Source organism: Balearica regulorum, chromosome 12 (assembly GCF_011004875.1).
Source record: "Balearica regulorum gibbericeps isolate bBalReg1 chromosome 12, bBalReg1.pri, whole genome shotgun sequence".
Taxonomy (NCBI): domain Eukaryota; kingdom Metazoa; phylum Chordata; class Aves; order Gruiformes; family Gruidae; genus Balearica; species Balearica regulorum.
In genome coordinates this window covers 3,261,780-3,274,059 of record NC_046195.1, presented here as the reverse complement: position 1 = coordinate 3,274,059, position 12,280 = coordinate 3,261,780, and the positions used below count along the sequence as shown (strand labels likewise).

Sequence of the window (12,280 nt, the reverse complement as noted above, 5' to 3'; positions counted from 1 at the left end):
AAGCCACAACAAGATGAAAAACTTTGGAGCCCCTTATGAAGTGATTAAAAAAAAGAAAAAAGCCAAGCTCTACAAAATAAACCAGCAAAGACCTAAAGTAAACAGAACTTATGTTCTCTGAGAAGGGACCCCTATTAAATTCGAGGTCAGGGATCCACCAGACAACACTCCTCCTCGTGCTCATTTAAGAGCAGTCTGGCCATTCTATGTTAGATATCAGCTACCTGGTAAGTAACTAACCATTACAATGTATTTACAGCATTTCACTTGCTGTCCCAATGCAAATCCCAGCCTTTCCAGTCTAGTATCAATTTCACCCCCAATTAAACAAAAAAAAAGGCAAACAGACCAACTCACCTAGAAGTCCAAAATAACCTTTAAGAAAAAAGGAAGCACTTGAAAGAAACAAGGATGGAATGTAGCTAAACGCGTATACAGTAACACGTAAAACCTCTTATACGAGGAATACACAGTAAAAACAGAGTAAGGACAAAGTGCCGACAGGGACAGCATCCACCTGGCACCTACAGCGGCTTTATCATCGTGAAATTCCTAGAAGGTGCCAGCTCCGAAACCGCGCAGCGCTTCCCGGCAGGCTCAAGCACAACGTATCTAGCGCAGGATCACGTCGCAAAACTTCCAGCCGAGGTGCAAGGCAGAAGAAAGCGCCGTTTGCCGCCGCGGGCCCCGGGGGCTGTCGGTGGCAACCCGGGGGCCCAGCGCCGCGGCCGGGGACGAGGGCGCCGCACAGCCCCGCGGGGGCCCCGAGGCGGCTGCCGGCGCCAGTCGGACCCTCTGGGCGCAGCAACGATCAGCACCGCCCGCCGGGGCCGCGACAGAGGGGCGGGGGGGCTGGCGGGACCCCTTCAGGAGAGGCGGGCAGGCGCCCGGCCGCTCCCCTCGCACCCCGCCGAGCCGCGCCGGGGCCCCTTCCCGCTCCCCCCGCCCGAGGCCTCGCTGAGGAAACACGAGCCGGCGGCGCCGGCAGGGCACGAGCCGGCGCGAGGCCGCCGCTGCCCCCCAGGCTCCCCTCACAGCGAGACGGGCCGTCACTCCCCTCCCACCCCCCGGGCTCGGACCGGCCCCTCACCTGGCAAGGGCTCACCCAGCCCCGCGACGCCTCCACACAGGCAAGCGACGAGGGGGAGACGGCGGCCGCCACGCCGAGGAAGATTCGTCCAGACGGGCTACCGCGGCCGCCGGGCCCCGGAGAGGAACCGAGTCCCGGGACGGCGCTCCGACCGCCGCGCCCGCGCGCAACAACTAACTCCGGGCGCCGCCGGCCGCGGCCCGACCCCACCCCCTCCGCGCACCGCCCCCCGCGCGCGCACCAGAGGAGGGAGAAGCCCTCCCTCGCCCGCCCCCGGCGCAGCGAGGCTGTCTATTGGCTGAGGAGCAGCGAGTGGGCGTGGAGCCGCCACCAGTGGCGCGAGGCCCGCTCGCGGGCGGAGGAGCAGCCGCGAGGCGGGCGGAGCTGGCGCGAGAAGACTACAACTCGCGGCATACCTCGCGCTCAGTGTGCCGCCCGGTCCTTTAAATACGCCTCGTGCAGCTGCGCGCGCAGAAATAGTGTGCTTCCGCCTGCTTAGAGAAAGTAGTCCCGGTGTGCGTTGTTTGAATTTCTGCTCTCTGCTGTGGTGCTGAATGAAGGGGGGTGCGGCGGGAGCTCCCGGCCTGGCTGGGGACTCTTGTCCCAGTTGGCGGTTCTTCTGAGGGGCTTCCCTAAGAGGGCCGCGCTGAGGTGGGAGGTGGAGAGATCCTGTCGGCCAGGGCAGCGGTGATGCGGCTCTGTGTGTGTGAAAGAGGCGGCAGCGGCTGCGCGGGCTGAGGGGAGTGAGCTCCGTCGGGCGGCCCCTCGGCCTTGTGGAGAGCCGCCCTCCGGCAGGTCAGTAGGGAGGCCGCGGGCCCTTCTCCTTTCTCCCTCTTCCTCTTTCCTTGCCCTGGGCGGGGGAAGGGGGTCGGTGGGCGCCCCACTCCCGCCGCGGTGGGTGGGCAGTGGTGAAGTGGGGAGCAGCCCCCCTTCGCGGTGCTGCCGGCGGCTTGGGACCGTCCTTCCCAGCGGCCGGGCCTGGCTGGCTTTGCTACCGGCCTCCCGCTCTCCCTGCACCCCGAGCTCGTCGACGGGCTGCCTGCTTGCTGTGGCCTGCCGGTGAGGGGCTGGGGGGATCGCGTTGGGTGAGCGGGAAAAGCTGGGTGATGGTGTAGGCACTTGGCTTTCTGTCTTCTTACAACCCTTATCTCTTTACTCAGCTCCTGCAAAGTGTTTAGGGGCAAAAATATTTCCTGGGTCCTTAATTCTATTTATTTGTCATTTTATTATGTCCACTTATTATTCCCTTGTCAAGCAGGTCATTTATCATACTATAGTTTTCTGATGCTTTTCCTCACTGATAAGTTTATACATTTAGTTGCCTGTTCCTGAGGAACTTAAGTCTCATCATTGAAATGGCAAAAAAAACCAAAAACCCCTAAGCCCAGAACTGAAAATACTGGAGCCACGTGCCTTGTGAGGCGCCATTCATTCAAGCCCTCTGAAATACCAGTACTAGAATGAAGCTGGCCTGGCCCTCGCTTCCTGGAGCAAAGTGAGCTGATTAGCATTGGTGTGGTGTTGGGCCTTTGAAGAAAGCTAGGAGTAGATATAGGGCTGGCTGTTGGAGATATTCAAAGGAAAGAACCCCTAAATTATGTTGTGAGTGAGGAAGATTTGGGTAATTTGGTGTTAACTTAGTGGCATCTGGGAAAATAAGGGAAGGTGGGACAAATATAAATCCTTTTTTTTTTTTTTACCTGGTATGAAAAAGGAAAATCCTGTTCACAGATGGAGTTTCTGCTTTCTAGAGAAGTGGCTTCCAGGTTTTTTTGGCCATGTGTGCCTATCAGTAAAAAAAGACTTTTTAGCATGCACCCCCAGTATATGTATATTTATTGACTTATCAGTTATATATAGGTACTACTGTACTGATACATACATTATAAGATGTACTTAAAAGTAGAAATTAAGAAAGGGTAAGAGAAAGATGAAATAAACACTATTTTAAAGTATTACTTATTAATGTTAGAAAAAATGTTTTCTTCCCACTCCTGAGTGGATCGTCTTGCATGTGCGACCCACTTCAGAGGCCACTGTTCTAGAGCACTTAGGTTTCAAAATTTGGTTAGGACTACTCTCTTCTAAGCAAATAGAAGTTGGGTGTCATGTCAGTGCTAGTGTCACTGCAGGGGAAACTTTTTCATTGGTTTACAGTTACTGCCTTTTTCAGCAGGTAAAGTCTTGTTAGATCTTTGAAAACGTCATTCATTTCTGCTGAACATAAGTTGTGCAGGTGGACTAAACTTGGCTAAGGCCACGTAGTGACAGAGCTGGGCACAAGAATTTGGGGGATCAAAGTTTATGTATGTTATTCTCAAGTGATCATTCTTAATTTCATAAGAATATAAACATAACCAGCTGTTAAAAACAAAGTATTTATTCTTTTTTTAAGTCCAGGCTATATGTGTAGGGACTCAAAGTATCTGGTATTTGAAGCTATTGGTGAAATGCTGTTTTATCTTTTTGTTTTCTTGTACCACCTATGTTATATGCTTGTTAGAAGGGATGAGATACTCAGCATTTCTAGAACTATACCGGTTGTGGCAAATACTGCAACTTTAGAGTCCAGGAATTGAGGGAAAGCAGATGAATTTTTTTTGTGTCCTTAGAAATCTGGCATGTCTCAAAATAGAAGTTGAGATTACTAATTCTAAGGAGTTCTAGGCTTAGAAATGGTGCCTAAAGCAGAGTATACAGGTTAGTCTTCAATTTCTTAAGTGATCTTTTGTATAGGATACTAGCAGTATTCAGAATAGAAAAAATGAAGATTGTGTGATCTAACCCCATTGTCTTGGTTGTAGATTGAATATTTTTTTCCTCATGGTGAGGCACATAGAGGGTAACATGACAGGTGTGCTTCTTAAGGCTCAGAAAGGGAGAAGAGAATCATGTTTCTTACAAGGGAGATTTTTTCACACCTGAGAATAGGGTTCAACTCTTCTATGTACCTGACTGTTAGGAGATAACTATAACAAATTCTAGTACTTCACAATAAAGCAACCAAGAGGAGGTTTCTTAATGTCTTCCATCCTCTGTCCTTGCAGGACATCTTCCCTCGACAAGCCCAAGCTTTCTGTGTCTGATGGCCAGGGACTGCACGGAGGACTGAGAAGACATTCTGATTTCCCTGGTGTTCCTAGACTTCTGAATGAAAGCAACGACTGTGAGTTGTGTTTTTGCTTTGTACCTACATCACAAAGTTATTCTTAGTATCAGAGCACAGGAATTGAGAAAATTGTAAACTAATGTGTTCAAATTAACTTTGTAAGCTTTCTTTGTTAGTGCATCTGTTCACAATTTATTTAAGTAAAGGGTCACTTAGTATCAAGGTGTGACCAATTATCAAGGTATACCTCCTCACCTGCCAAAGCAAGCTCAGCCTTCTGTAGTAAGTTTTTCTCTTTGATTAAGTAGGATTTGTTTTAGGGCCAGTTCTTGGATGAGAATTTTTTCAGGCTTACCACTTACTGGGCCAAAGGTTGCAGACAAATTTAGAGCATGTTTCACTAAAACTAGCTGATACAGATTTCTGAATTCCTGCTGCCCTCCCTGGGCTGTGGTTGAAAAACTTAAGTACTCTCACTGACTGTTACTGAAGTGTGCACAGAGCTGTGCTAATTTTTTTGAGTATTGTGGCATGTGCTGTGAGAAACTGTTAGATGTTAGAGCACAGGTGAAGAGGCTGCACTTATAATAATGGGAATACTCTTCTGATAATGATCTGTGAGAGAGAAGGATAACTCAAGGGCACATGCATGTACTATTTCGAGGACAGTAGGTGAATGAAGAAAGGTTGCCTTTTTTCTTTTTGCTAGTTGTTCATGTACCCTAATAAAATGCCCTTTCTATCTATAATTTGATTGGCTTTGGAGAGCTCCCAAAACCAGGTTGCTTTCTGCATTCCTTTAAGCTTTTAAATTTTGTTTACTTCCATGATTTCCCTTGGAAAGAGAGGGGGATTATTTCTTGTGTTCATGGGAACTCTTAAACTTCAGTTATTTTTAGGATGTGAAGAGTGGTGGATAAAAACACTGTGATACAAAGTATTCACTAGGTATGAATTTACTAAGAACAGTTTGTTTTCTTCCCCAGTGGATTTGTTCATGAAAGCAGTTAAAGCTAGTTGGTGTCTCTTTGAAATAGACAATGCAAGTGGTAACAAAAACTTTTATCAATGTAGGTCGGCCTCCATTGGCAAGATCTGCAGTGTTGGCCATGTTGTATTATTGTCTGGCTACAGAATTGGTTTGTTCCTTTACAAATGGTGTAGTTGCTCCAGTGGTGGTGATAGCGCAGCCATGAGCTCAGGTGACAGCCATGAGTTGTTGGTATGTGTAGTCTAATACTGGTCTTTGAGATTTCAGGGCAAAACAACTGGATCTGAGTTGTATGTGCACTGCCAGTGTTACTCCCAGTGGGATAGGTCAGGTGGTAAGCAACTTGAAACAGACTAGCCTTGCAATAATCTCTTCTGTAATGGGATTTTGGAGTTGTCAAAGCTTTTTGTATGCAAGATTTTGATCCCAGAAACAAATGATCCTGCTTTCCTTTGCAGGAGACTAGCACAATAGCTGACTTTGACTGATTTCAGTCTTTTGGACCATACGTCTTACATTGAGTACAATGAATAACAAAGTAAACCTTGTAGTTCACTCTTTCTGAAAATCTTATGACTTGGATTGTTTGTACTTTTTCTTCAGGTAAAAGGGAATCTAAGACTTTGGAATGTGTCTTTTGGGCATTATGGCTGGGATAAGTAATGAGGTGAGCAGCCTGTAGTTCAAAAAATTGTGATAGCATGAAAATGGGAAGAGTTGTTTTTGTCGAAAGACTGAGTGGTGTGAAGTTTTGTTATTGATGATAACAGTGTGAGAAGCACATAAACAAGAGAATGAGGATAGTGAAAGTGTCAGTTATTAATTGAATTCAAGAGACTTAAGACTGATGGAATTTATTTCTGAATGCTTTTTCCATTTTTTTTTTTCCTTTCCACTAACTAGTGTGGAACACAGAGCATTTCTTGGCCATTTAGTGAATCACCAGGGGAAAGTCTACTTTTGCTTTATTGTTGTGTTCAAATTTGAAAACATAAATTCATAGCTTTAATTATACAGTGGTGTCTGAGGGATTATTTGCAGCCAAAAGAAACTCTTAACAAAGTGTTCTTAATTGCCTTTCAAAATATTGGTCATCTCTAGAACTTGCTAGGACTTTAAGTGGTGGTATGTATGATTTGTCCTTTCTGCTTGGGGGGTGTAATTCTGAAGGAGCTTGAGCCAATGAATCTTTGCTGCTGTTGCCCTCTGACACTAGTGCTCATGCACGTTTTGTGGCAAACCGTTTCAAAGAGTTTATGAAATGAAAACTTTTTTTATCTAGCTGGTAAATTAGTTAAAGGACTTGGACAAATTGAAAACCAGTTTGTATGAATGCCAGTGTATGCATGGGGGAGGTGTGTGGCTGGTTGTAAAGAAGACCGGGAGTAATAAGATGTGGAAGTGGTAAGGCCCATGGTTTAACTGTAGCATAAAACTATGATGTACAAAATTGAGAGGGTGCTCAACCTTAGCTGCTCTGGATCCATACTGATACAATAAACAGCTGCTGCAAGGCCAGTTTTGTTCCTTTTCTTTATCCTGATGCTTATCTGATTAGGGAGCAGTTCAGGGAATGTTACTGTAAGGAGGGGGCATAACTTTGCTTCCGCTTTAGCCCCCTGAAGCAGCTTGCTGCATTTGTGTGCACCACTTCACCTCAAGAGAAACAGACATGGGGTTTGTGGGAGGAATAGCTCAATCTCCTTAGGTGCCACCAGCTGTGATGTTAAGTTAAACTGCACTGGATAATTAGCTACTCGGATGGTTCAACTCTTACCTCGTTTGTCCTCTGGATGTGCTAGATGTCCCAGCAAGTGCAGGGAAAGAGAGAGATTTGGGAAAGTTTTAAAAACAAGCTGAATGGTTGAATATTTTTTTTATTATCATAGTGGGACCTAAATATATACATAGGCCTGCAGTATGGTGGTTGCTTGCTTTAGTGGGATGGGTTCTCAGACAGTCTTAACCAAATGGTGGTTAAAGCAGGTCTGACTTAGCTGTGTCTGTTCTGAAGTTCCTTTTATTTCAGGTAACTAGTATGACATGAATTAGTGGTTTTTGTGAATTTTTGTTTTTGTTACTTAAGAAACAATTTGTTTCTCTTGGAATTCCCTTGGCTGTTGTTTCAAAGCCTTGAATATAAGATGGTGTGTTGTTTTCTGACTTTGGAGTACTGTTTGTTGAAAACAAGTAATTGGCAGAATATCAGTAATGCAAATTAACTTTTTTTGAATAATGGACTTTGTCATTTGTGTAGGAACAGGCTAAGTAATAATGTCAGCTTATGACTCTGGGGCCATAATTATTTGTTGATCAAAGGTTGAATTTCTGATGTAATGGATAGTGTCCCATGCTAGCACTCAAAATATGCTGTGCCTACCAATATATGGAAAGAGAAAGTGTCAGTCTCCATAGCTGGAAAAGCAGTGGAGAGCTGTGGCAAAACAAGTTCTGGTAATAGTATGAGACTATATGACAGAGAAAACAGATCAACACCAAGCAAATTACTAAAAACAGTAAACGGCATCTTCTTTCACACTTTTAAATTGGGTTTGCTAACATCACATTTCTGCCAGGAAGACTGGGGGGTGGAGGGGAATGTTCCCAGTACAGGATAAATGGCACACAAAGGCAAGAGAAGAAAGCTTGGTGTACATTTTAGTTTTAAGGTGTTTTTTTTTAACTGGCATTCTGAACCTTTCCCTTAGTACAGTGCTCCTCTCTTGTCCCACTTCTCTACAGCTTACTTTAAGAATAGGCATAATCTTCCTTGTTTGCATTTTCACTTATCTATCTCATTGACCAAGACATCTTCTGATACCTAAAGGATGAAAAATTTAAGGCTTACTATAGAAAGATACTCCATGTAAAGCTACCATATCTTCAAATACACAAGCATCCTGTGGAAACATCTCATTAATCACAAATCACATAGGATTTCTAGAGCAGATGAGCAAATCTTCAGAGTCTCTGAAAGTCATGAACTATATAGGCATATGAAAATGCTCTTATTTATTCTTCAGGATGCATTTCTTAATGAGCAGGTTTTACATTAGTTCTTGCTGCTTGGATTGAATGTTTGTGATTCTCTCAACAAAGGAGGGGTCTAAAACAGGAGCTAGAGGTTTGCGATTCAAAACAGAGTACCAAAGCAGTGATAAACTGGGGGAAATTTGGAAAACTTAGTGGAGGCAGTGCAGCATTAGAAGATACAATGTGCTTATTGTTTCTGTTGGACTTTAAACTTTACCAATGCAAAATCAAATAATAACCACCACAGGAAAAAGATGTTCTTCATGTGTGCCTGGTTGGCAGTGTAGTTGTGTAAAAAAAACAACAACAAACAAAAAAAAAAACCCAAACAAAACAACAACAACAAAAAAACCAAAACCCAAGACATGGCATGGCAAGTTTTTTCAGGCCTGACATCTAGTCAGTTAGTATCATAGGTAACCACACTAAGGTCGTCTTTTAGAGCAGATTTCTGGCTTGAGTGGGGTGCATTTGCTGCAGTATGCTTTAGCTGGTATTGCACATGACTCATGCTACTGATAAAGTGAAATTGAGATAACCAGTATTTGACTAAATCCTCACTGTTTCAATATGTGGGAAGCATGACAGAATAGACTTGAACTACTCTTCTGCTGAGTTTAATTAAGATAAGAAATTATATTAGCTTCAATTCATAGGAGATATGACGAGCCAGTGTAATAAGTATCCCTTGTTAGAACAAATGAATTGGAATTTGTGGAATTCAAGTTCTGTTTCCAGACTTATGGGAAAGAATCTCAGCTTTCATCAGGAGAGTAAATGTTTAGCTTTAGATTGGAAAGAAAAAAAAAAACCAACCTGAAAATGTCAAGTCAGCTTATGAGAGAATCCCAGTTTCTTCTGGTAATCATATTTCCTCCCACTGATGACTATTTTGGGGCCCTCAGTTACTGGAATAGTTTCAAGCATTCTTCAGTTCTGACACCACTAGAATTTTAGTGAGCGAGCTGATTCTCAGTCTATAGGGTTATAGAAATGTAAGTTGCTAACTCTTGGCTGTGCTACTTGCATCCTTTTTTTCTTCTGACAGCTGCAATACTTGTTGGATCCTTTGCTGAGCCATTTCACCCTTTAATCTGGCATAAATTGATTTGATAAATGAACTGAAAGCTATTCCGTTTCTTTAGTGTGCTGAATGATGTGACTTGTCCAGTGAGCAGAGGTGCCAGACTGAAGATGATGCTATATGAGTAGTTAGTAGTTAAATAGGCTTAGGCTGCTGTAGAACTGTAGCCTTAGGCAGTGGAGAGCTATTGTCTGCACCTTCTAGCACATGGCTTATCTTCATGCGGGCAGATGACGTTTCTGAATGCTTCTCTTGATGTCCTGTGAAAAATATGACTACTAGTGGAATGAGTCCAAAAAGTTATCTCTGGTGATTGGGGGTGGCTCATGTAGCTTAATATGACCGTTTACCATGCGTGGAAGTGGGAGTTTCCATACGTGCTCTTTTTGTTAATAAGCTCTGGTATTTATTTGAGCCCTCTGAGTCCTTTTAACTATGTATCTGAGCTGGTGGAAGATACCCCCCGGGGGGGGGGGGTGGGTACCAAAGGGAAGAATTAGGGAGTTAGAGCAGGTCCAGTAAAATCTGGTAAGCTGTGGAGATTGCTGTAACCAGGTGAGAAAGGAGAAGGGAATAAGACCTTCCCCTCTCTGCAGCAGCAAGCTACTGCTCTGTAACTTATCCCTAAACCTAGTTTTTATCAAAATGTGCAAAGCTTGAGAAAGAGGCCTGAAAATTGTATTTATCTAATGCGCAACTTACGCCACCAGCACTTTGCCAGTTTCCTATTCTGCTTCATCAGTTGACAGTAGTACATAAATCATTGTGTGACATTATCAGGATTCTGTAAACTGTTTGCTAAGACCAAACACTTAATCGAAATGTGGAAGCACAAATCATATATTTTTTTAAGCTCCGAGTATAGGAAAAAGACAGAAAAAAGCTTTTCAATCTTATTAGTTTGATCTCTAGTTTTTTAAATGTCAATTTAAAGTCACAAATAGTGCCTCATTCATCCTGCTTTCTGAAATTTGATGTCTGTGTGTGAAATCGCATCTTCTTGGTTACTAGGGGAGAGATAATATGACAACTGCTTTATTGATAGCTGTGGCTTACTAACCTGGTTTAGCTTTTTGTTTTTAAAGACTGTACTTAAGCAAACCAGACCTTATATTTGGTCACATTTAAACTAGTATACCTTAGGACAGGTACAGGCTGGGGAAGGCCTTCTTGGAAGCACTGACATGAAGAGGTGTTGGAGGTGACTGGATAATCCAGCTGTGAACATTAGCACTTAGTGAAGCTCTGAGCAGCTAATCCTTAGGTACAAGAACAAAGGAGCCTAACAGGCAAGGTAGTAATACGTGTCTGCTGCAGCTGGCACGGCTACAGCTGCTTGGGGAATTCAGAAAGGGTTGCTAGCACACTGGAAAAAGGTCAGAGTCTGAAAATGAGTTAAAGGCATATTTTCAGTCCTAAAAAGGAATGCAGGTGCTGCATTTGCTTAACTTCTTGAAAGGACACATTTATCAAATCACAATTTAATCAGAATTTATTGATATAGGTTCTTAGCTTATAGGATCTAGCCTGTGAAAGCATAAGAAAATCTAAATGACTGCTGTAACAGAAAGTTGTACAGATTTACTGTGCGCATAACTGCAGTGTGGAACAGCTGATGCAGTGACGCTTCTCTTACTGTCCCTCTTTAAAACAAGACTGGGTAACCATCGTGTAGATTTGAATTTCTCTTTGTTTATTTTTTTAACACAGGATAGGTGGCCGATGCTAAATGGGTCAGTCTAGGTGATCACAGTCATCCCCTCCAGCCTGTGTATGTGGGTATGCTGTGGCTTTACAGACAGGAAATAAGCTTTTTAGTTCTAGCCCAAGCAACATTCAAGAAAAGTACAAAAATCTTGCAAGTATTTGTATTAGACTAACTAAAGTGGTCTTTGTCTTGACATAAGATTTGATTTGCTTGTTCATCTGTTTACTTTTGGATATGAAAAAGCTACAGAATTAATAACTGCATGTTAAATTTAGACTGTGAGACTTTATGTGAATTGTTTTGAATGAGTAGTGATATGAAAATCATCCTAACAGCAAAGATATTTTTCCTTGAGAAACCTTTTCTGTTAATACTGTCTTAACCTTATAAAAAACTTAAAATTAATTACAAGTATGGAAAAAATGTGAACTCCATTGTAGATGACTTACTTGCATTTTCTGTATAGGAAGGTGCTTTAAATATTTGGGTTTTTTTAGGTATGTTACTTTCATAATTTTATTGCTAATTGTAAAAATATACATTCTGTCCCAGTGCCATTTCTACAAAGTATTTCTCAGGGGAATTACAGAGAAGACATTTATCAGAAGTGTTTGCAAAGCATGCAGAAAATAACAGATTACCAGAAACTTTCCATTGTGTTTATAAAGTTTATGTTCTTGCTGTTATGTGAAGACTATTGTATGTATTGATATGCAAATAAGCACACATAAAGGGTTTAAATTTTTATAGTGAGGAAGAGTGGGAAGACAGGCTTTTTGAAACCCATGAGGAGATGGTGCTGTGTGGGGGGAAAAAAGGTCATGGAGTTGAAAGAAATTGTATCTATGAGAGGATGCAGAGAGGTTGATAAGATCTAATTTTTAAAGCCATAGTGAGAAATTAAGGCATCAGATGCCAGTTCTCATAGTAAAAATGAGTTTGTGTCTCTAAGTGATGTTGTCTCTGCAATCACTAGGTGAAGCTAATGTTCCTCTAGCCTTTATTTTAGAATTAAATGACCACTTTGAGGTAGCAGTATGGTCAAGCAGCTGATTCTTGAAGGAATGAAGAGACCTGAATATTCCGTGGGTTTTTTCTTCCAGTGAGTTCTCTGGCAATTCTTTCACTTGTTCTTTCACTCTGATTTTTGTGACCTTTCTCTCATGCAGCTAGACCTACCTTCAAATATAATAGCTCCCAGTCTCACTCGTGGCAACAGTGACTCTTAAGTCTGAATTGCCGTACTTGTAGTAAGGAGGAAATAC

At 43.0% G+C, this 12,280-nt stretch overlaps 2 protein-coding genes across 11 annotated transcripts in view; one reads left to right on the top strand and one right to left on the bottom strand.

Moving 5' to 3' along the window:
• Positions 1 to 1,307, bottom strand: part of PEAK1 (pseudopodium enriched atypical kinase 1) — a 118,520-nt gene extending 117,213 nt beyond the window's left edge. For 4 of the 8 annotated variants that reach the window (XM_075764696.1, XM_075764700.1, XM_075764702.1 and 1 more), the window contains exon 1: positions 1,091 to 1,294. The gene's annotated coding sequence lies outside the window, so the exon portion shown is untranslated. Of the gene's footprint in view, positions 1 to 1,079 lie in introns of all 8 variants that reach the window. The other 4 variants (XM_075764695.1, XM_075764703.1, XM_075764698.1 and 1 more) reach the window with 3 other exon arrangements.
• A 193-nt stretch (positions 1,308 to 1,500) lies between these two features.
• The window catches only part of HMG20A (high mobility group 20A), a 45,241-nt gene continuing 34,461 nt past the window's right edge, over positions 1,501 to 12,280 (top strand). Inside the window, exons 1-3 of one of the 3 annotated variants that reach the window (XM_075764709.1) lie at positions 1,501 to 1,603; positions 4,138 to 4,256; positions 5,794 to 5,857. In XM_075764709.1, the coding sequence (XP_075620824.1) occupies positions 5,853 to 5,857 (5 nt within the window). In that variant the 5' untranslated portion in view covers positions 1,501 to 1,603; positions 4,138 to 4,256; positions 5,794 to 5,852. Of the gene's footprint in view, positions 1,886 to 4,137; positions 4,257 to 5,793; positions 5,858 to 12,280 lie in introns of all 3 variants that reach the window. The other 2 variants (XM_075764708.1, XM_075764710.1) reach the window with 2 other exon arrangements.